The sequence below is a fragment of the Ochotona curzoniae genome, unplaced genomic scaffold (genome assembly GCF_017591425.1).
Source record: "Ochotona curzoniae isolate NIBS_2020 unplaced genomic scaffold, NIBS_Ocur_1.0 contig_523, whole genome shotgun sequence".
Lineage (NCBI taxonomy): Eukaryota > Metazoa > Chordata > Mammalia > Lagomorpha > Ochotonidae > Ochotona > Ochotona curzoniae.
In genome coordinates, this window is record NW_024466459.1 from 8,970,548 (window position 1) to 8,993,691 (window position 23,144).

Genomic DNA, 23,144 nt, shown 5'->3' on the forward strand with positions numbered 1-23,144 from the left:
AGCCAGCAACCTGCTGTGTGGAAAGCTGGCCAGTGGGGCTGTCCCCTCCCCTAGCTGACTGCTATTGCAGCATCACTGGCACTGGAGAAAGGCTCTGCAGTGGCAGCAGGAGGTAAACATTCAAGAAAAGCTCAGGCAGGAGTGCCGGTGAGGCCCTCTGTGCGGCCTCGGCTGTTGGGGTGTAGCCTGGGGCTTCGGTTTGGCTCTTGCCAAGTGGGCAGGACTGTTATGGCTGTGCTACCAGCTGCCAGAGGCTCTCTGTACTGCACACCCTCATGCTGGTGGTGAGGCCTTCAGGGACCACTGTCCTTTGTGCAACACAAGTTGGAGGGCCACACCCTTCCCAGGCAACTGGACTGTTCCCCAGACATCTTCCAGGCAGGTGCTGGAGCTATGGGAGCCAAGGAACACCAGCAGGGCTGTAACTGAAGCGGAAGGACATGTGACACTTATGTGGCCCAGGAAGACATGGTGGGGAGGGTCAAAGCCCAGAGTGCCCATGTACAAGGGGTCCTGTGGCCTTCCAGTGGGCTTCGACGCCTGTGCAGCAGACACACATCACCCCCACACTGCACCCCAGGCAGAAAAGCCTGCAGCTTGTTGCTGTCCCACTGCTGCCTGGCCATGAGGAGGTGGCTCTGGGAAAGGAGGGCCCAGGGGGGAGCCATCAAGCGCAGCGCAGGCCACTGGGACCTCGTAAGTGGCACACTCACTGGGACTGCAATAGGCCCCGCAGGCCCCACCTTCTTCCTACTGTTTCCTGAGCTATCTTAGCATCACCTTCAGGAATATGAGTGGCCCGTGAACCTGGAGGTTCAGTCTGAGAGGACGGCACGGGGACAGTCGGAGGCCCCAGCAGTCCTTGAGATAGCAGCAGGGATCACAGCCTGTGCAACAGCTGAGGCCAGTTGTGGGCTGCACCCAGCACCCCTGGGTGGCCTGGTACAGGCTGTTGCAGCTACACCCCCACCCCCTGCCAAGGCTAGGCAGAAGGAAGCCTTTGCAGGGAGGAGGGGGAGCCCCAGAGGCAGCCTGGAACCAAAAGGCTCTGTTTGCCCAGGGCAGAGGAAGTTGTCGATACAGGCTGGAGTGGTTTTGTGTTCATTGCTGCTTCCAGACCCAGTCAACAGACCCAGTGCCCTTCTCCCCTGTCCCCAGCCTGCCACGGTCTCTGGGCTGTCCTGCCATGCTCCCTTAGTGAGGCTGCTGGACAGCTTCCCAGATGGCCCTGCAGTTCCTGGGGCCCAGCCTCTATCCCCAAGTCTGCACCTGTGACCTGAAAGGAGGCCTCCCTTAACCACCTGCCCGCCCCCTCCCTGCCCACATCCTCCTGGAGCCCAGCCAGCCGGGGTCCCTTCACAGGCAGAGGCGTGGAGAGGGAAAGGAAGGGATGGGAAGAAGGAAGGGAAGGCTGTAGCTAAGCTTCGGTCCAAGGGTCTGGCAGCAAAGCCTTTGGACAAACAAGGCTGTTTCCGGTGTCGGCACAGACCAGCCTCAGCAGGGGGCACATCGAAACCTGGTGTCTCACGCGGTTCCCAACACACACGCAGGAGGCTAGGGGGTGGCAAAGGGTGCCCTCCCTGAAGGGGCTCGGGAAAGGGTGAAGCAGGGCTCCCACCAGGCGCACAGAGTCCTGGCTGTGTGTGGCAGTTGCAGCATGGGGAGTTACCCACTTTGAGTTAGTCCCCTGGCACTCCAGGCTGGGGGTAGGAGCAGCCAGGAAGTCCCCCTTAGCACCCACAGGATGGAGCCCTCAGTATCTGTTTTTGTGATTTTGTGTTTGTTTTTCTTCAAGATTTACATATATATGTATGTGCTTGAAAGACTGACCAAGTGGGATGGAGAGAGAAATAGCGAGATCTTCTGTCTGCTGCTTTATATCCCAGACAGCTGCAGCAGCTGGGGCTAGGCCAGGCTGAGCCAGGAGCGAGGGGCCCAGGAACTTGGACCATCTTCTGCTGACTTCCCAGATGCGTGAGCAGGGAGCTGGATCAGACGCAGAGCGGCCAGTATTCCAACCAGTGCCGTTATGGAAAGTTGGTGTTGCAACAGGCGGCTTATCCTGCTCCACCACTGCCAGACACCGGCCTCCTTCGGGGATCACTCTCAATCAGGAGGCCAAGGCCAGGGATGAGATAGGGCTCCCTGGGCAAGACAGGAAGCCAGGTCCTTGGTGGGGGAACATTGGGACAGAAGTGGAGCCATCTCTGGCTCCGGCTTCAGCTTGGCCCAGATCCAGCTGCTGCAGGCGTTTGGGGGTGACCCAGTGGACAGAAACTTCTCTCTTTTTACCCCCAGCTCCCCTCCCCTCCCTCTGCTCGCTTCTAGTCAAGTTAACAGGAATCCAGCATGAGTTACCAATGTCACCTATAACCGTGTTTTCTAATAACCACACTTAAAGAGCAAGAGACTAATTTAAAAAAACACCTTTCATTTAGCTCACATTCCTATTGTCACATCAACCTGAATTCAATATAAAACCTCCATGGAGGACCTTTTCCTTTCTTTTTCCCTTGGGAAGTTTTTGAAATCCTGTTTCAGGCTGGGCACCTCCTAATATCAGCATCCCCACACAGTGGGACTCGTGGCCATTGGGGCCCATCGCCACAGTGACAGGGAGCTCCTGGATAAAATGATAGTCACTCGTGTCCCATCCTTTCTCCCGGGTTTTATTCTTGGGGAACAATGTCACCACCAGCCCCGCCCCCAGAGCCTGCCCACGCCCCAGCTGTGCTCATCTGGGCAGCCAGCACTGATGTGATCTGGCACCTGCCGCGCCAGGAAGTCCACTCTTTTTTTTGCTTACAGTGAATCAGATTATCCTTAGTTTAAGGATGATCTTAAGGGCGGTGGTTGAGAACAGCCCTCAGCCTCACCCGGAGCCCCACCCTCGCCCTGCCAGCCCGCCTGCCCGGCTCGCCTGGGTCCCGCCTCCCTGGAAGGGCCCGAGGTCGAAGGTAAAAGCCCTTGTAAGAGGCCTGCAGCGGGGCTGAACCAACTGTGTAAGTAACTGCAGGTAGATATTCAAGACATTTAAACAGCGAGATGCCATCCCAGAGGGAGTCAGGCCTTGCTGTCACGTGGAGCGTGTGGCCCCTTCAGGCCTCTGGCCCCCGCCCGGGTCTCCAGTCATCTGGTCCTAACTCAGGGTGTCTGCACCGTTGCCCCACATTCCTCCTGCCAGGAGTAACCCCAGGAGGAGATTATGGAGCAGGACCAGTGAAATGTATGCCTGAAAAGGTGGGGTTCCAGGCATCCCCTTTCTTGCTGACCTCAAGAGTCCCCAGAGAAAGAGGGTGTAGCACCCCAGCCCTGGGTGCGAGGAAGTGGCCATTAAACTGGCCACCCAGTCTGACTTTCATATGTAAAGATTTATTTTTATTTATCTGAAAAACAGTGATAGAGGGAGACAGATCTTCTCCCCACTGTCTCACTCCCCAAATGACCATGATGGCCAGAGCTGCCTGAGGCTGAATGCAGGAGCCAGGAGCTCCATCCGGACCTCCCATATAGGTGGCAGGAGTCCAAGCACTTAGGCCACCTTTGGCTGCCTTCCCAGGTGAACAGGCTGCTGGATTGCTAGTGGAGCAGCTGGGTCTCGAATCTGCGCTCTGATGTTAGATGCCGGACTCCAGCCCCATTCAGATGTTGGTAAAGTACCAAGTCCCAGAGGCACCGCCAGGAGGACAAAGAGCATGTGGGGGCTCCCAGAGAACTCAGCCAGGACCCTGGATGAGCTGCACTGGGCAGGCCTCTTGGGGCTGGCCTCAGGGTTCCTTGAGCATCCCAGTGGAGCGTGTCCTACTGCACCAGGCTCGAGCCAGTGCCAGGAGGGGCTGTGGTACCGCTGGGTCATATTCTGGTTGTCCAGGGTGATCTCAGGGAGCAGAGGGCCAGGCCCTTGGCGGGCAGGGTGGCCCCGCCTCTCCTGGCAGGCAGGAGCGTGGGTGGGAGCCTGCCTGATAGCGGGGCCTCACGGTGCAAGTTGGAGGTGTTTATTAACCCTGAGCTGCTAAGGTCTGGGGCCCCTGGCAGAGCTGTCCTTTCTGAGCCTGCACATGCGCACGTGATCCAGTACCCCCCTTGCCATCGGGGTGTGGCCGCTGCCATGATCCCTCTGGGCGTGTGGGTATAACAAGTCCAAGCCTCCGTGGGAGTTGGGCAGGCTGAGTGCCCCGCCCCTGGGCTGTGCCCTTTCCTCCCAGACTGGTTGTGCAGGAGCAGGCTGAGTGTGGGATCCGTGCAGTGCATGCGCGGCCAGCCCTGGGCACAGCCACCACTCACTGTCTCACCCACGGGGAGGGGCCTCCAGAAGCTGCTTTCCTCAGTGCCTGGCCACCCCACCTCGCCAGAGCCCGAGTGCCCAGCCAGCGAGGACGCACGCCCACCATCTGCCTGCCCTCCCGCGCCGGCCGTGCCCAGCCTGAGCCGCCACCCATCTTTGCAACATGTTTAAGGGGTTAAGCAAAGGCGCCCAAGGAAAGGGGTCCCCCAAGGGCTCCCCAGCCAAGGGCTCCCCCAGCAAGCATAGCAGGTGAGCAGGGTCAGGGAAACTGGGGCGGGTGGTACCTGGGCCTGGGTGTTCCTGCCACTTGGTGGGGAGCAGCTGGGAGCCCAGGACGAGCCCAGAGCTGGCATGTGGGGTGCTGAAGCTTTAGGCTCCTTCCCAGTGGGAGGACTCCCATCTCGGGGACCACATGGGGAGAGCAGGCAAGCTCTTGCACTGGCAGGAAGCTGAGCTGACCTCTGGCAGCCCTTATGCTACAGGGGCTGGGCCACTGGCTGCGGTGTTCTGACAGGAGGCTCTGCACAGGGAGCCTGGACACAGTGGAGCCTGCTCCTGTCTCTGGCTCTGCCTGCAGTGCTCCACTTAGCCAGGACGACTCCTGGGTGCAGCGAGGGCCAAGGATCAAGAGGTGGGGGCTGCCAGGGCCACCGCCGCCCCTGCCTGAGCTGCAGGGTTCCCAGGTTTTGCTCAAGAGTTTTCTTGTGGGTGTGGGGAGGGGGAAGCCACACCTCCCTGCCTCTCTGGGAGACGCCTACCCTTGCCAGGCTGGGCCTTGTCCACCCGGTGAAGATAAGAATGGAGATGAACAGCCAGTGCCCGGGTGGGGTGCCCAGCCTTTCCCCCATAAGGATCGTGGTGCTGACACCAAGGCTGGCTGTGTGAGCAGGTAGGAGAGACCGGTCTGCCTGGGTACCCGCCTGCCTGTCCATGCCCAGCCTGGGTGCCAGGGGCTCTGGGCCCAGAGCGCCCTCTTCAGGCAGGCTCAGGCAGGACAATGTGGCCTTAGCCTGAAGTAGGCTTGAGCCACAGGCCCCTGTCGGCTGTAGCTAAGGCTTCCTGGGCAATGCATGTCTTCAAACGTATTTGCTGGGCACCTACTGTGTGCAGGATTGCGTAAGCCCTAGCAACAACAGACCCACCTGTGCAAGAAACCCCAGCCACCTGGTGGCTTGAGCTGGTGCCCACATGAGAAGCCAGCACTGCAGGCAGAGGGTTGATATGCTACATCACAGTGCCAGCCACTGTTAGTCCTTTCAGCCTGTGCCCACCACAGCAAAGACCCCGGGGCACCAGGAGATTGAGGGCCTCGCTCAGGGGCACACAGCAGGAACACTGGCAAAGGAACCGCATCCAGGCTGCGGTGGCCATGGAGTTTCTCTGGACTCACTCTAGTTTAAGACCCAGGGAGCGAAGACTTCCTGTTCTCCAGGATTGTGGCCCCATGGGTCCATTCTGCCTCTTCCTGTTTCTCTGAGGTGCAAGGAGACACAGAGAGAGTTCCAAAGGCTGAAATAGTCGCTGGCTGGGGCACTAAACTCCATCCAGGTCTACCCGGGTGGGTGGCAGAGCATCAGCTGCTAGCGTCCCGACCCTGTCTCCTGGGGTGCATACTAACAGCTGGCGGGAAGCAGAGTTAGAACCTGGGCTTTCCCATATGGACACTACGTCCTGCTTGCCGGCCTGCACAGACTCAGGCCTGTTTCACCCTCTGACGCTCCTGGAGCCAGTGCAAACAGGAACATCTAGAAGCTACAAGGAAGGTGTAGCAGACAGCCCTGGGGTGTAAGGCACAGCTGCTGGTTCGAGTCCCAGCTGTTCCACTTCCCATCCAGCTCTCTGCTTGTGGCCTGGGAAACAGCAGAGGATGGCCCAAGTGCTTGGGCCCCTGCACCCCTGTGGGATACCTGGAAGAAGTTTCTCCTGACTTGGACCAATCCAGGTCTGGCCATTGTGACCATCTGGGGAGTGAACCAGTGCATGGAAGATCTCTCTTTTCTGTCTCTCCTTTCTGTAAATGTCTTTATAATAATAATAATAAAGGCAAAGGCTCACCCACCACTCAAACCCATGAAACCCAAAGCAAGGTTGGGCTCAGGCCAAGGCTGGAAAAGGCCAGGGCATCCCAACCACCTCTGGGCCTCCCCTGCCCCAACATGGTGCTCCCTCCGCCCCCCAACTGATTGCCAAGGTCGCCTGGGCTCTGGCAAAGCACCTCACAGGGGGAGCAGGAGGGACAGGGGTGGGAGACATGCCGCTGTTTCTGTGCCCCTAACCAGCCAGGCTCCTCAGGCAGTGCCATGGGCAGCTGCCTTCCAGCCTCGGGAGGCAGGCAGGCAGCTGGGCATGGTGGGCGCTCACTGCCAGGACAGATAACAGTGACCAGAGTGCACCTGCTGCATATGCCATCCATGCCTGGGACGCTCATGCTGAGTCCCCCGGCTGTGGCGGAAGGGAAGGGACCCTCCTGGGGCTGGCAGAAGCCAGAGGGGACCTTCCCACACACCCCCTCTATACCCTTCCACAGGGCTGCCACCCAGGAACTGGCCCTGCTCATCTCCCGCATGCAAGCCAATGCTGACCAGGTGGAGAGGGACATCCTGGAAACCCAGAAAAGGCTGCAGCAGGTGAGGTCCAGGTGGTAGGCTGTCCCCCATGTCCCCTGGAGGGGCTCAGGCTCCCCATATGTGGCCTGGCCACCTGCCCCCACAGACACCATGGGCCTGGCCCTCTGTTCCCATGAGCCAGAAGGTCAGCCGAGGCAACCAGCCCCCTAGGGATGGAGCGCAGGCCTGCAAGGCAAGGGAGGTGGGAAGGACGTAGGGCTCCAGGCACCTACTCCCTGCCCCAAAACTCTCTCCCCCAACATGCCACCCACAGGACCAGGTGAACAGTCAGCAGAACCAGGCCCTGCAGCACCAACAGGCAACCAGCCGCAACCTCAAGGAGGCCGAGGTGCTGCTCAAAGACCTCTTTCTGGACGTGGACAAGGCCCGGCGGCTCAAGCACCCGCAGGCGGAGGAGATAGAGAAAGAGTGAGTGGGCGGGGCCGAGCCTGGTGGGCGGAGCCTAGGCACTGGGGCTGCGGTGGGGGGCGGGGTTTAGCAGCTCGCGGTCGACCCCCTGACCTGCTGGACGCCCCCTTGGCAGCATCAAGCAGCTGCATGAGCGGGTGACCCAGGAGTGTGCCGAGTACCGCGCCCTGTACGAGAAGATGGTGTTGCCGCCGGACGTGGGCGCCCGGGTGGACTGGGCACGTGTGCTGGAGCAGAAGCAGGTCAGGTGGCACCCCGGCATCAGAGCTGCCGATCGGTGGGGTCACAGCCCTGTGCCAGTGTGGCGGGGCGCACTCCTGTATTCCCTCCCAGGCTTGATGTCTGGGGATGGCTAGGGGGCGTGAGGAGAGAGGAAGAGGAGAGGGAGCAGGCAGGAAGGCTTCCGGGAGGAGGAGGCATAGTAGAGATGTTGCAGGCAGGGGGAGGGGAGGCACAAGGGAGGGTCAGAGGCTGCTGGCCCGCAGACCAGGCAGGACAGAGGGGGAGAAGCACTTCTTAGAGTCCTGGGGACCTTACAGAAGGAAGACTTTCTGGGGTACAGCAGTCATGAGGGGAGGGGCAGGGAAGAGGCTGCTCCCCCAGGACCACTGGGAAGCCCCTGGGGGCAGAACTGAGTGGCTGTGGTGGCTGTCTTGCAGAAGCAGGTCTGTGAAGGTCAGTACGGGCCCGGCATGAAAGAGCTGGAGCAGCAGGTGGCCGAGCACAACATCCTGCAGCGGGAGATTGAGGCCTATGGGCAGCAGCTGCGGAACCTCGTGGGCCCGGTGGGCAACCCCTGCCAATGCTCCAACCCTTGCCCTGGGCCTGGGGATAGGGGGTGTGGGTGAGCCCAGGTAAGTCCAGGGCCCATGATGCGCCTCCCTCAAAGTCTGTGTTTCCCCCTGTTGATGGAGGCAGGACGCCGGCAACATCCGGAACCAATACCGGGACCTCCTGGTGAGCAGATGCAGGGACACGGGTGGTGCCAGGGGCCAGTGGTTTGGGGACTCAGCCTGATAGCCTCCTGCCACCTCCTTTTCTCCCTCACCACCTGTCACCGCGGCGGATCTGGAGCATAGAAAGCAGCATCGTGGCGCGGTCAGAGCCTGGGCAGTCTGTACACGCATATGCAGGGCTGCACGCGGCAGCTGGGCACCCTGGCCGAGCAGCAGCGCCGCATCCTGCAGCAAGACTGGAGCGACCTCATGGCGGACCCTGCGGGCGTGCGGCGGGAGTACGAGGTGGGCGAGGAGAGGCCGAGCTGGGCTGGGGACTGGAGGGCGGCCGCAGGCTGACCTGCCTCTGGCTCACTGCGCGCTTGCCCCCAGCACTTCAAGCAGCACGAGCTGCTGAATCAGGAGCAGAGCGTGAACCAGCTGGAGGACGACGGCGAGCGCATGGTGGCGCTGGGGCACCCGGCCATCGGGCCCCTCCAGGTGCTGGGGGCTGCCTGCCGCCCGGGACTAGAGGCGGGGCAGTGGCGGAGGGGCACAGTTCAAGGCCCCTGTGCTCCTGTTGTTATCAGGTCCACCAGGAAGCCCTGAAGCTGGAATGGCAGAACTTCCTGAACCTGTGCATCTGCCAGGAGAGCCACCTACAGTATGTGGAGGACTACCGCCGGGTGAGCGCTCAGGCTGGCACCTGCTGGCAGCACAGGCCAGGGGCCCCGGAAAAGCCGGGTCCTTGTGACTAGGTCCTCCAAGGGAACAAGGGCAGGAGCGTGGTGGTGGTAAACACAAACTCAGGGATGAGCCAGGCTGAAGCCAGGAACCTGGAGCCTCATCTGGGTCTCCCACGTGGGTGTAGGTCCTCAAGCACTTGGGCCATGCTCTAGTGCTTTCCCAGGCGGGGATCTGGATGGGAAGTGGAATAGCTGGGACTTGAGCTGCACTCAAGGGATGCTGGCGGAGCAGATGGCACTGAGGGCACCATTTTGTACACTTTTAAAGAGACAAATGTGTCCGTTTCTGCTGAAGGGTGATTTTGCTGAAGACCCACAGCATCTTTCTCACAGCCCTGAGAGTGGTTTTGCAAAGCCGCCCCACCATGGCTGGTAGAAGCGCATTCTAGTCAGGTGCAGCCCAGCATATGTCCAGTGCAGCCAGCGTGGCCCTGACTGCGGTCTGGAGGGAGGCAGGCAAAAACGCCCCTTCTTTGGGCAGGCAGCAGGCTGCAGCTCAGTGACCCCCACAAGACCCTCTCTGCATGGTGCTCCAGTATAAGACCCTGCGGGGCTGAAGTCCCCAGGGCTGGCCTGTGCCTGCACACTCTGAGCCTGGCCCAGGGTTGTTTGACTTCAGCAGGTTTGCAGGGTCTGTGAGCAGCAGGGCCGGTGGGCAGTAGGGTCAGTGGGCAGCAGGGTCGGTGAGCAGCAAGGTTGGCAGGCAGCAGGGTTGGTGGGCAGCAGGGTCGGTGGGCAGCAGGGTCGGTGGGCAGCAAGGTTGGCAGGCAGCAGGGTCGGTGGGCAGCAAGGTTGGCAGGCAGCAGGGTCGGTAGGCAGCAGGGTCGGTGGGCAGCAAAGTTGAGAGGCAGCAGGTTGCTTTTGTCTGGGCTCTGTTGTTAACGTCACCCCCTCCCCGCCGGGGTGATCTCAGTTTCAGGACGAGGCAGACACGGTCAGTCAGACCCTGGCGAAGCTCAACTCCAACTTGGACACCAAGTACAGGCCTGCTCCTGGGGACCCCCTTGGTGCCCCCACAGAGCTGCTGCGTCAACTGGAGGTGAGCATGCCCCCACCAGGCCATCTGCGTCCTGTGAGTGGTACCTGGGTCTCATCCTTCTGCCACAGGTGCCTGTCCAGGGAAGGCCAGGAGCAGAACCCATTCTCTCCCACCCACGTATTTGAGGGTCTTGGGCTCTCCCACAGGGGCTGCGTTTCCTCTGCTGACTTGCAGACCTGCTGACTACCAGGGCTGGGGAGAGTCAGAAGGGCTGCCCTGTGATGCCAACCTCAGCCCCTCGCCCCCTGCTGCCCCGGTCCCCGCAGGCAGAAGAGAAGCAGCTGGCCATGGCAGGGAAAACCATTGGGGACCTGCAGAAGAAGTGCCAGGAGGTGGCCCCTCTGCCACAGCGCAGGAACCCGCCCCAGCAAGCCCTGCGCGTGGACAGCCTCTGCGACTGGGACTCGGGAGAAGTACAAGCCCCCCTCGACCTCCCCACATGGCCCACTCCTCGCAAAGTACCACCCATCAACTGGCCCTGCCTCCTCATTGAGCCCGCCCACCACCAAGCCCTGTCCCACCTCTGCCCTGGCAGTGTCCTCCCCCAGCACCTCCCTCCCTTCTTCCCACCCCTTGCCCGTGGCTCCTACCCTTCTTGGCCTTGGCCATCTCCCTGTAGCCCCTGCATGAGCCCCTCCTCTGCTCTCCGTAGGTGCAGCTGCTGCGGGGTGAGCAGTATACGCTGGTGGACAACATTGACCCGCACACCTGGGTGGTGCGGAGCCCTGGCGGGGAGACCAAGAGCGCGCCCTCCGCCTGCTTCTGTATTCCAGCGCCAGACCCGGAAGCTGTGGCCAGGGCCTCTGGGTGGGTCTGCCTGGGGACACTCAGGGGTAGACGGAGCGGGTCCCTGTGGGTGCCCCCAGACCCTGGGCCAACTGGGGCCTGCTGAGGCAGTGGATGGTGTGGCCCTCTCTGATGTCCCCCTGCTTCAGGTTGGCCTCGGAACTGCAGGCGCTGAAGCGGAAATGGGCGGCTATCCAGAGCGACCTGAAGGCCAGCACTGTGCAGCCCTTGCGGCCCGGCCAGCAGGGTACTGGGGCTGCCTGGTTGGGCTAAAGGGGGCAGGGCCCTGCTTCAGCCACTTTGTGAGTTGGAGAGGGCCTGGGGTTCGGGTGGCTGCTCACCCTCCTCTCAGCCCCCTCCTATCACTCCCACCCCAGGGTGCTCCTCGGGCATTCAGTGAATTCCATTAGGCAGATTCAAGGAAGGCCCTGAGCATTCACCAACACCTCTGCCCTCAGCTCCAGCAGGTTCGGCCCCAGATGACCCACAGGCCAAGAAGCTACTGACGCAGATGACCCAGCTGGACACAGATTTGGGCCAGATAGAGAAGCAGGTGCTGGCCTGGACCCGGGCCCCACTCAGCCGGCCTGCCCCGCTGGAGGACTTGGAGGATCGCATCCGCAGCCACGAGGTGGGTGAGACACGTGGGCAGTGCAGTGGGGGTGAGGCGCAGCCATTCCTCCAAGCACATACATGGGTGGGCACAGAGCAGGACCCGAGGTGGAGGAGCCAAGGCAGAGGGGAGTGGAGTGTCCAGCATTGGGCTGACAAGAGGGTTCGCAGCCTGGCTCTCTCTGGTGGCCCATGACCTTGGGTGAAGCCATTGACCTCTCTGGATCTTGGGATCTTCAGCCCTGAAACGGGCATCAGGAAAACCCAGCTTATGGGGTAGAGTTAAGGATGCCCAGCAAAGCCCTGGCAGGGCCCAGAGCGGAGGCCCTACCCAGGAGACCATGTGACGTGTGAGAGTGGCCGGGAGCCTGGGGCATAGCGGGGGTGGAGGAGAAGGGAGGGCTGGCCAAGAGGGGAGGATCTTCCTGCCGAATTCACCACTCGGCCTGTTCTCCCGTGGGAACCCCACACCCTGGATGTGCCTGCAGTGAAAACCGCAGTGTGGTTTCCAAACCGGTTCCTCTTCAAATACCCCATTTGCCTTTGGTCCTCAAAAATTTGAACCATGCCCGTTTACATTCTTGGGTGGCCTGCTACTTCCCTACCCCACCTCATCGCTGCAGTGTGGGTGTCAGGGAGGCCTAGGCTTCTGCTCACCAGGGGCCTCTCCTGGGCAGGATGCACAGTGGGATGGAGGGACAGATACTATCATGCTAACATGTGGTCCCCATAGATTCCCCTGGCTAACCGTGGTAGCTCATTGGCTGTCCGCAGAGGCACAGGGGTCCCCAAAGTGGGATGGCAGCTGAGTAGCCATACGCAAACAGGCCCACTGCACCTGCCGTGGCTTGGCATTGGGGACCATGAGAGGCTCAGGCAGGCACCTGCGTGACCCTGGATAGACAGAGCAAGGACTGCAAGGACAGTGCCAGTGCCTGCACCAGCACGCAGGACAGTGACTCAAGCCTGAGTCCCAGGGTCCTGGCCCCTTCTGTCAATCATCCCAGGGTCCTAAAAGTCAGCCACCCAGGGACTAGCAGGGACCCACTACTTTCCTGCCTCAGAGGTTAACCTGACAGCAGAGCTCAAAGGAACCCACCCACCCAGAGATCCCCATAACCTGGCCTCCTCCCCAGGACACAGCCCAGCGCCTTCAGACCCTGGCAGCTGAGAAGGAGGCGGCCCAGCACGAGTGTGAGGAGTTTCTGTTGACCCAGCCCGTGGGCCCCACCGCCCTGCAACTGCCTGCGGCCCTCAACAGCGTCAAGAACAAGTGCAGTGATGTGCAAGGCCTGAGCCACCTGTATGGGGAAAAGTGAGTGTCGGGCAGCGATGGATGCTGGATGCAGGAGCAAGAGGCAGGGGACAGCAGCTATGGCCCAGGGGCCTCTGACCTTCATCTCTTCTGTCTTAGAGCCAAGGCTGCCCTGGGTCTGGAGCAGCAGATTGAGGAGGCAGACAGGGTCATCCGGGGCTTCGAGTCCACTCTGGCACAGGAGGCCCCCATTGCTGACGGCCCTGGTGCGCTGCAGGACAGGATCAACGAGCTACAGGTGAGGGGCTGTAGGCTGGCTCTTTGTGGCAAGTGGAAGGGGTGGAAGCAGGGTTCCAGGAGCCCTGTAGGTGCATGGTGCCCTGTCCCTCTTCTCCCAGCACCAGCGGAGGGCACTTTTGGACCAGCAAGCCTGCGTGCTGGCCCTGCACCGGAAACTCAAGGCCACAGAGCAGGCGTGCAGTGCACTGCAGAACAACTTTCAGGAGTTCTGTCAAGACCTGCCACGCCAGCAGCGCCAGGTGCGGGCCCTCACCGACCGCTACCATGCTGTGGGAGACCAGCTGGACCTACGGTGAGTGGCCAGGTCCCTGGCTGCAGCCTGGGGCTCCTTGGGCTGGTGACATCACCTCTCTAGGGCTTGAGTCCCTCCCGCTAAAATGGTGTGACTTGGCTGCTGAGCACAGGGTAGGGGAAGAAGGGGGTGAGCAGGCCAGGTCCTACCCCAGAGAGGAGGCACCACCACTCCCCAGCCTCCTGCAGGTGCTCCACACCTGTCACAGAGAATGCCTCTCATCTCCATCCTGGGCCTGGTCTTCTGGCAGGGAGAAGATGGTGCAGGATATCAGTCTTAGCTACCAGCAGTTCAGGAATTCCAGGGATAACCTGAGCTCGTGGCTGGAGCACCTACCTCAAAACCAGATGCGCCCTGGCGACGGATCCAGCCAGATCGCCTACAAGCTGCAAGCACAGCAGGTGAGGGCTGTGCCTGGGGTCACTGAGCTGGGGGTCTCAAGCCAGGTCTTCTGGCGGCCCCATCTGCCTCCCCTCCCAGGGACAACTACTTGTGCCAGTGTGGCCCTCTAGTGGCCGAGGCTCAGAAGGGCTCTAAGAGGCACCAAGCTGCGTGCCCACAGTGCACGCCTGCACCTGTCTGGCTCCAGGTGTACAATGGGATGCAGCTCAGGCCAGAGTTCCTGGGGCCTCCAGTCGCTGCTGGGTCCCTTTGTTTACACTTGTCAAACACCTGCTCTGCACTGGGCAAGGGCCAGGATCAGGAGTGCACCCCCAGCTCTCAGATGGCCCCAGTGGGCTGGCAGGCAGATGGGAGAATCAGGGGTGCTTCTGGCTCTCCCTGACTCTTGCTTGCCCTCTGCCAGAGGTTGACGCAGGAGATACAGGGCCGACAGCAGGACAGGGCCACACTGTCCCGCCTCTGCCAAGACCTGCAAGCGGCTCTCCAGGTACGTACTGTCCCTTCCATCTGTCCCTCTTGCAGCTGCTGCCCCTCAAGCCCAGCACCCCTGCTGACTTGGGGCTGTGTTTCCTTCCCCTGCCCAGGACTATGAGCTACAGGCAGACACCTACCGCTGCTCCTTGGAACCCACCCTGGCAGTGTCTGCCCCCAAGAGGCTCCGAGTGGTTCCCCTGCAAGAGAGCGTCCAGGCCCAGGTGAGGCAGGCCCTAGGCCTCAGTCGCCCCTCCTTGGAGCTCTGCTGCCTCTGTTGGCTTGAGCTGACCCTGTTCCTCCACCCCGTCTGCCCTCTCAGGAGAAGAACCTTGCCAAAACCTACACAGAGGTTGCAGCCGCGCAGCAGCAGCAGCTGAAGCAGCTGGAATTTGCTAGAAAGATGCTGGAGAAGGTATGGAGATGACACTCCCTCCGGATCTGCAGTAGCCAGCCTGGCAACGCCAGCCTGTCTTCCCCAGCAGCTGTCCCAGGCAGCCGCCATGGCACGCTGTGGCCCTGACAGCCTCCTTCAGTATGGTTATAGCTTAGCTACTGGGCAGTGTCCCTCACCATGGTTTGTGGTCCCCTGCCAGCTTCTCCATGGTGCAGCCAGAGTCTGGCATCTCCCCGAGATGGAAGCACCTATTGCCAGTAGCTGGGAGTGGAGAACAGGATCATTGCTGTAGCGGGCACAGAACCCCTGTGAGTGTACACTGCCGGGTATAGACTTGGCACTGAATACAGCCTGGGGCCCGATAGCCTGACCCTGGCCGGCTTTCTCAGTATTCAAGCATCTTGGGTCTTCAGCCCCACCTCCATGAGCCAGCAGGGAGGGCAGAGTCAGGAGGCTCAGAAAGCAGGTAGGGGGTCCCTGAGCTCAGAGCGGGACCCAGGAAGACGGACTTCTCCATCTTTGCTCCCCTCTAAGCCCAGTCCTCTGCCTTTTTCCTCTCGCTCTGCAGAATGAAGACATCCAGGTGAGCCACGAGGCTAAGGTGGCATCAGCGAGCCCAGGCCAGGCAGGGCCGGATTCAGAGACACTCCGTTCGCAGCTGGAGGACGAGAGGAAGCGGGTAGCGCAGGTGCAGCACGAGCTGGAGGAGCAGAGGAAGCAGCTGCTGAAACTGCGGACCCAGCGGCCGGTGGAGAGGCTGGAGGAGGAGGAAGTGGTGGAGTTCTATCGGGACCCCCAGCTGGAGAGCAGCGTGGCCAGGACGCAGTCGCAGGTAGAGCAGGAGGGCAAGCGGCGGGCCGGGCTGCAGGCAGAGCTGGAGGCCACAGCCCAGAAAGTGGCCCAGCTGGAGAAAGCCCGGAAGGCCAAGCAGCCTCATCTGCTGACCAAGGAGGTCACCCACATCGAGCGGGACCCCGGCCTGGATGGCCAGGCAGCCCAGCTCGGCCTTGAGATCCAGAAGGCACGAGGGGAGAACGGCGCAGTGGGCACCCAGCTGGAAGAGCTGAAGGAAGAGCTGCTGGCCTTGGAGCAGAGGGAGGCCGCTGTGCAGGAGAAGGTGGTGGTGAAGGAGGTGGTCAAGGTGGAGAAGGACCTGGAGATGGTCAGGGCGGCTGGGGCTCTGCGGCTGCAGGTGGAGGAGGAGGCTGCGCGGAGAAAGAGAGCGGCAGAGGCTGTGGCCAGGCTGCGGGCTCGCGCGGCAGAGCTGGAGCGGGCCATCAGCTCGGTGGAGCCCAAGGTCATTGTGAAAGAGGTGAAGAAGGTGGAGCAGGACCCAGGCCTTCTGCAAGAATCGTCCCGGCTGCGGGGCCTCCTGGAGGAGGAGAGGGGCAGGAACGCCGCGCTGGCCCGGGAACTGCAAGAGCTGCAGGCCCGGCACCGCGCAGCTGAGGCGCAGAAGCCACAGGTGCGGCTGCAGGAGCGTGTGCACGAAACCTTCTGCGTGGACCCGGAGACGGAACAGGAGCTGGTGCGGCTGCGGGCCCGGCTGCAGGAGACAGTCAGCAAGAGGAGTGGCGTGGAGAAGGACGTAGAGAAGTTGCTGCCCGACCTGACACTCCTGCGGGCCCGGAAGCCCACCGTGGAGTACCGCGAGGTGACGCAGGAGGTGGTGCGCCACGAGAAGAGCCCGGAGGTGCTGCGGGAGATCGACCGGCTCAAGGCTCAGCTCAATGAGCTGGTCAACGCGCACGGGCGCTCCCAGGAGCAGCTCATCCGGCTGCAGGGGGAGCGCGACGCGTGGCGGCGGGAGCGGGCCAAGGTGGAGACCAAGACCGTGACCAAAGAGGTGGTGCGCCATGAGAAGGACCCGGTGCTGGAGCAGGAGGCAGCGCGGCTGCGCCAGGAAGTGCGGGAGGCCACGCAGCAGCGCCGCGCCGCCGAGGACGCGCTCTTCGAGCTGCAGAACAAGTACCTGCTGCTGGAGCGGCGGCGGCCCGAAGAGAAGGTGGTGGTGCAGGAGGTGGTGGTGGCCCAGAAGGACCCGAAGCTGCGTGAGGAGCACAGCCGGCTGAGCCGCAGCCTGGATGAGGAGGTGGGCCGCCGGCGGCAGCTGGAGCGCGAGGTGCAGCAGCTGCGCGCTGGCGTGGAGGAGCAGGAGGCACTGCTGAGCTTCCCGGAGGATCGTGGCAAGAAGCTGGCCGTGGAGCGTGAGCTGCGTCGCCTGAGCCTGCGGATCCAGGAGCTGGAGCAGCGGCCGCCTGCGGTGCAGGAGAAGATCATCATGGAGGAGGTGGTGAAGCTTGAGAAGGACCCGCAGATGGAGAAGTCCACCGAGGCCCTGCGCCGGGATCTGGACCGAGAGCAGACCCAGCTGGCCGAGCTGCGGCGGCAGGCCAAGGGCCTGCAGGTCCGCATCGACGTCCTGCAGCAGGCCAAGTCACAGGAGAAGACTGTCTATAAGGAGGTGATCCGGGTGGAGAAGGACCGGGTGCTGGAAGGTGAACGTGCCCGGGCCTGGGAGGCGCTGGGCCGGGAGCGTGCGGCCCGCCAGGCGCGTGAGGAGGAGGTGCGGCAGCTGCAGGAGCGCGTGGACAGGGCTGAGGCGCTAGGGAGGAGCTGGTCACGGGAGGAGGCTGAGCTGCAGGCGGCCCGGGAGCACGCGAGCCAGGAGCGGGGGCGGCTGCAGCGGGAGCTGCATGAGCTGGAGCAGCAGAAGCAGCAGAAGGCCCTGCAGCTGCAGGAGGAATCACGCCTGCTGAGCCAGAAATCCGAGAGTGAAAGGCAGAAGGTGGCCCAGCAGGGCCAGGCACTGGCGCAGCTGGAAGCGGCCATCCTGCGCGAGAAGGACCAGCTACATGAGAAGGAGCGGACTCTTCGAGAGCTGCAGGCCAAGGTGAGTCGTGAGGAGCTGGGCCAGGAGACACAGACGCGGGAGACCAATCTGTCTACCAGGATCTGCATCCTGGAGCCCGAGACGGGAGCCGACATGTCCCCGTACGAGGCCTACAAGAGAGGCGTCATTGACCGAGGCCAGTACCTGCAGCTGCAGGAGCTCGAGTGCGACTGGGAGGAGATCACCACCTCGGGCCCCTGCGGCGAGGAGTCGGTGCTGCTGGACCGCAAGAGCGGGAAGCAGTACTCCATCGAGGCCGCCCTGCGCTGCCGGCGCATCTCCAAGGAGGAGTTCCACCTGTACAAGGATGGCCGCCTCCCCATCTCCGAGTTTGCCCTGCTCGTGGCGGGCGAGACCAAGCCCTGTGCCTCACTCTCCATCGGGTCCATCATCTCTAAGTCCCCGCAGGCCTCCCCAGGCCCCCAGAGCAGCAGCCTCTTCTCCCCCGGCTTGTCTTACGGGCTAGCTGACGACAGCTTCCCCATCGCCGGCGTCTACGACACCACCACCGACAACAAATGCAGCGTCAAGACGGCCGTGGCCAAGAACATGCTGGACCCCATCACCGGGCAGAAGCTGCTGGAGGCCCAGGCGGCCACGGGGGGCATCGTGGACCTGCTGAGCCGTGAGCGCTACTCTGTGCACAAGGCCATAGAGAGGGGCCTGATCGACAATACCGCCACACAGCGGCTGCTCAACGCCCAGAAGGCCTTCACGGGCATTGAAGACCCTGTCTCCAAGAAGAGGCTGTCGGTGGGCGAAGCCATCCAGAAGGGCTGGATGCCGCTGGAGAGCATGCTCACCCACCTGCAGGTGCAGCACCTGACGGGGGGCCTCATCGACCCCACGAGGACGGGCCGCATCCCTGTGCCACAGGCCGTGCTCAGTGGGATGATCTCCGAGGAGCTAGCCCAGCTCCTGCAGGACGAGTCCCGCTACGAGAAGGACCTGACTGACCCCATCTCCAAGGAGCGCCTCAGCTACAAGGATGCCATGGGGCGCTGCTGCCGGGACCCCCTGAGCGGCCTGCTGCTGCTGCCCGCCGCGCTGGAGGGCTACCGCTGCTTCCGCGTCTCCTCCCCTAGTCTGCCACGCCCCCTACGCTGACGGGTGCCCAGCAAGTGAGCGAGCAAGTGGGGTGCAGGGGCAATACTGGTGGGAGAAGGGAGAATGCATGTGCCCCTTGCCCCGGGGGCGCCCTCACCCCAGGCAGGGGTCTCCCCTCTATTTGTCTTGTTACTCAACCGTAGGTGGTGTTAGGCTGCTTCCTTTTGCCCAGCCCTAGTTTTCCCCACCCAGCACTTCCAATAAACGGCTTCTCCCAGAACGTGTCCTATTTGCACTTAGGACCATAGGGGTCTGAGGTTGGGCATGGGACAGTACCACATGGGTCCTTCCTCCAGGACAGGGAGCATGCCTGGGCATGGGGTGTGCAGTGTCACGCTGCCACGGGGTGAGGACACAGGACATGCCCCGCCCCCTTCCCCACCATCTCAGTTTGGGGTCCTCTACCAATTCCCCATGCCAGACCCAGACAGAAGAATCCAGAACACTTGGGAGCACATCAGGTTTTATTCATGGGTCAAGATGGGCAAACCAACATTGGCGGATCTTAGGTGAGGTGACACCACTGAGAGCAGCTGTGCTGTCCCTGACTTCTGTCTCACCCCCTTCTGTTTAACTTGTAACTCTGAACTCAACCCTGCTCCCCAAACATGTGAAATCCAAAGAGAGACCAGCAGGGGGTACTCTTTCCCAGGCTTGGCTCTGCATGAGCTTCAGGCTGGCACAGGGTCAAGGGGCATGGGGGAGGACTCTGTCCCCAGCCATGGGCACCTGGCTGTTGGGGCACTGGGGACTACATCACTGACAGACCCCCCTCCCCACCCTTCCACCCATCACTGGTCATGAGGCGCTCATGTCCAACTCGTAAACAATTTGGAACTCATGAACCTGCTGGTGGGGGTCTAACTAGACTCAGGCCTGCCATGACTGACATCAAATGCCTGAGCTCTCTGTACCTGCCCGCAATGGGGAGCCAGGGCTGCTGGGAGCCCTAAGAGCTGAGCCTCAGTGGTAGAACCGCCCTGGCACACACTGGCGGGACGCTGAGGAGGGCTCGGCAGATGAGAAGTATGGGTGGGCCAGGGCAGTCTTGGCTGAGATCCTCTGGTTGGGGTCATACTGCAAGAGTTGCTGGGAAAGAAGGCAAGTTCACAGGTTGGGCGTGGTGAGGATCAAGGAGGCACCACCACCCAGATCCCCATGCCCCCAGCTCCCATCCCTGGCTTAGATCTCTAACGCCTGTGGACCCTCCCAGAGAGTGTGGCGACAAGGCCAGCTGCAACCCAGCCCTGTGAGTCAGCGGCCGCCACCCGACTTCGGCTGCCCTCTGCCTGTGACAGCAGGCAGGCCCTGCCCCGCACAGGGCCCAACCGAGGTGGAGCAGGGTTTAAGGAGCAGGAGAGGGGTGGGCAGCGGGGCATGGAGGTTAAGCCACCACATTCCACAGGGAAGTGCCAGCTGGAGTTCCAGTTCAGGTCCAGGTCCCTAGGAATGTGCCTGGAAAGGAGGGTCCAAGTGGAAGAGCAAGGCTTCCTGGCTCCTGGCTGTTGTAAACTTTTGGGGAGCGGACCAACAGATGGAAAATCTGTCTTTCCTTGTCACTCTGCTTTCCAAATCAATCCATCTTTTAAGAACAAATAAAAGCAGACACGAATGCTGAGCCTATCCTGGGTGAGGCACCCTGATTGGGGACTGCCTCAGTACACACAGGCAGGCAGCTGTGCGCCAGGGCGAGCCAGGAGGCAGGACCAGGAACTGGCGAACGCAGGGGATTAGAGGGGGAGCTGGGGTGTGCAGGCACAGGGGCCTGTCCGACCTGCCCATACCTACCGTGAGCAGGTCCTTGCCCTCAGGCTCCAGGCTGGGGACGACCTCTTCCAGCCCCTTCCCGGCCCACTGGGGGAAGCTGCCTTTATAGTCGGGCAGCTGGGTGACACCTGGCCATATGGCCTCGCTTGGAGTCCCCAGGGTGCGAAAGATGCGGAAAAGCTGGTCAATCTCAGAGTCCCCAGGGAACAAAGCTTTGCGAGTCACCTGGAAAGGAGAGGAAGCCCACCCAGCACTTCGTCTCCAGAATCCAGCACAGACCATCAAGCACTGCTGGATCCAGGAAGCCAAGGTCAAAAACACTCCAGGGCCCTGCGCGATAGCGTAGTGGTTAAAGTCTCTGCCCTGAACACACCAGGATCCAAATAGGCGCCGGTTCCAATCCCAGCAGCCCCACTTCCCATCCAGCTCCCTGCCTGTGGCTTGGGACCCTGCACTCAGGTGGGAGACTTGGAATGGATCTCGGCTCCTAGCTTCAGGTTGGTTCAGCTCTGGCTGTTGCAGCCACTTGGGGAGTGTACCATTGAATGGAAGACCTTCCTCTCTGTCTCTCCTCCTGTCTGTAGATCTACCTTTCCAATAAAAATAAATAAATCTTTAAAAAAAAAAAAGAAAAAAGAAAAAAGAAACACTCCAAAAATCCTGGGGCCAGTGCTGGGGCAGAGCAAGCCAAACTTCTGCCTGTACTGCCAGCAACCCATATGGGTAACACTTCATTATCCCAGCTGCTTCACTTCCCCTCTAGCTGCTTGCTAATGCACCTGAAAAAAAGCAGCGAAAACAGTCCTAGAGCTTGGGCCCTGCACCCACATGGGAGGTCTGAATGAAGCTCCTGGCTTCTGGTTCCAGACTGGCCCAGCTCTGGCCTTGGTGGCCATCTGGGGAGTGAACTGGTAAATGGAAGATATTTTCTCTCTCTCTGCACATCCCTCTTTGTAAATCTGCCTTCGGCATCTGTGAGCCCATCCTATCCCACAGCTGCCCCCATCCCGGCCTGCCAGGCCCTCTGTACCATCTCAGCGAAGATGCAGCCAATACTCCAGATGTCCACGGCCGTGGAATAGAACTTGCAGCCCAAGAGGATCTCGGGGGCACGGTACCACAGGGTCACCACCTGTGGGCACGGGTTGAGGGGTTCCGTGCAGGTCTGGGGCAACCTCTGCCAATAGCCACCTCTCACCCGTGCCCCGTCATACCTCGTGGGTGTAGGTGCGCAGGGGCACGCCGAAGGCCCGGGCCAGGCCAAAGTCAGCCAGTTTGATGGCACCCAGCTCGCTGATGAGCAAGTTCTGTGGCTTCAGGTCCCGGTGGATGACCCGGTGGGAGTGGCAGAAATTCACTCCTTGCAGCAGCTGCGACAGGTAGCTCTGCCCAGTGAGAGAGAGAATGTGTGGGGGTCAGCTGAGTGGATGGGCGGGGCTGGTGCCTGCTTCCCACCCAGCCCCAAACCTTGACGAGGTGCGTGGGCAGCTTGGAGGCCGGTGTGGAGTCCATGTACTTCTTCAAGTCCTGGCTGACGAATTCAAACACCAGATACAGCTTCTTGTCATTGTGTACCACGTCTAGCAGTCTGGAGGGTGGGGAAGGGAGGGCTGCCAGTCAGCAGGTGGGGTGGTAGCAGACTGGGGGCACCCCAGCTTCCCTGCCTCCTCTGCCACCAGCTTACCTGACAATGTTGGGGTGCTTCAGCTCTTTGAGCAGTGAGATCTCCCTGATGGCCGTGCTGGGGACCCCCTCTGTCTCCCTGCAGGGTAGAGGGCACGGCCCTGGGTGAGGGGGACTCCACTTCTGCAGCCCTTGTGCCCAGGCAGATGGACTGCCCCCTGGGTGGCAGGAGGTGGGGGGAGGGAGCCCTTGTCCCTGAGACACCTCAAAAAGTTCAGGGGAGTTGGGTCAAGAGATGAGTCTTTTGGTACAAAAAATACATGTGAAATGTGTGCCTGGTGTTTTCTGCATGCACTGTTTCTAGAAACTCATTAAAGAGTCCTTGACTATCTGCTTTTTAAGAAAAATTTCTGTCCACCCCCTGAAAAAATTGATGCTTCAGTCCCATATCCGTGGATTTTCTGACCAGTCTCCACAGAGCCTGACGGAGACCGGGCAGGGAGTCGGGGTGAGCCCGGATGAGGGGTTACCCGGCCCCTGGCACAGCTGTGTGGCGCCAGCAGTCGAGAGGAGCCCTGGCCACTCAAGGAGGGGTGACGGGGCTGCCCCAGGACTCACAGATCCAGCCTGATCTTTTTGAGAGCCACGAGCTGGCCCGTCTCCTTGTTCTGGGCCTTGTACACCACCCCGTAGGTGCCCTCTCCGATCTTCTCAACCTTCTGGAACACGTCCATGACCACAGAGCTGTCCGGGAAAGAGCCGGCGTCCCCCACATTGGCGCTCCAGCCCCCTCAGCCGGTTCCCTCGGCTTCCGGTCAGCAACACCCTGCCCAGCCCCTGCCCGGGCTGCCTGGCTTCCCATCCCATTTGCCCCCAGCCCGTCCTGCCCTGGCGTTACGTTAGCCCGGACACTGCTGCTTGCTCAGCCCGAGCCCGGACCCCTAGGCCTCCGTACCCAGGGCCTGGCTGCCAAATGTGGGCCCAAACTTGTCCTGCCCCAGACCCTGCACCTGCCCAGCCAGGACCAGGGCTTTCAGAGCCCTAGGCCACCTGCAAGCGGGGCAAGGGCCACTTGGGGCAGAGGTCAAGGGTCAGGAAGGGCTTCTGAAAGCCACGGACCCGCCTTGAGCCTCAGGCTCCGAGGCCAGGGCCGGCCCGTTTGATGACGCTTAGCCTCCTGTGAGGGAAGAACTTGGCAG

The 23,144-nt window shown here is 61.5% G+C and overlaps 2 protein-coding genes across 5 annotated transcripts; one reads left to right on the plus strand and one right to left on the minus strand.

The window, feature by feature from the left end:
• The first annotated feature begins 4,448 nt into the window (after positions 1–4,448).
• Positions 4,449–18,555, plus strand: EVPL (envoplakin). Its single transcript, XM_040989420.1, has 22 exons — positions 4,449–4,534; positions 6,813–6,912; positions 7,166–7,320; positions 7,436–7,562; positions 7,980–8,105; positions 8,239–8,277; positions 8,400–8,561; positions 8,649–8,756; positions 8,846–8,941; positions 9,915–10,040; positions 10,307–10,453; positions 10,693–10,847; positions 10,976–11,073; positions 11,285–11,457; positions 12,575–12,753; positions 12,853–12,991; positions 13,092–13,285; positions 13,536–13,686; positions 14,091–14,174; positions 14,272–14,382; positions 14,481–14,573; positions 15,124–18,555. The coding sequence occupies exons 1-22, from the start codon at positions 4,449–4,451 to the stop codon at positions 18,553–18,555; spliced, it is 6,081 nt and encodes a 2,026-aa protein (XP_040845354.1).
• Positions 18,556–19,014: 459 nt separating this feature from the next.
• CDK3 (cyclin dependent kinase 3) lies at positions 19,015–23,128 on the minus strand. 4 transcript variants are annotated; one of them, XM_040989421.1, is made up of 7 exons: positions 22,564–23,128; positions 22,007–22,084; positions 21,790–21,910; positions 21,537–21,707; positions 21,353–21,454; positions 20,344–20,547; positions 19,015–19,644 (listed from the first exon to the last, which is right to left on the minus strand). In XM_040989421.1, the coding sequence occupies exons 1-7, from the start codon at positions 22,677–22,679 to the stop codon at positions 19,519–19,521; spliced, it is 918 nt and encodes a 305-aa protein (XP_040845355.1). In that variant the 5' UTR covers positions 22,680–23,128; the 3' UTR covers positions 19,015–19,518. The 4 variants fall into 4 exon arrangements, with proteins under 4 accessions (XP_040845355.1, XP_040845357.1, XP_040845356.1 ...); XM_040989423.1 differs by lacking the exon at positions 21,537–21,707; XM_040989422.1 differs by lacking the exon at positions 21,353–21,454.
• Between the last annotated feature and the right edge of the window lie 16 nt (positions 23,129–23,144).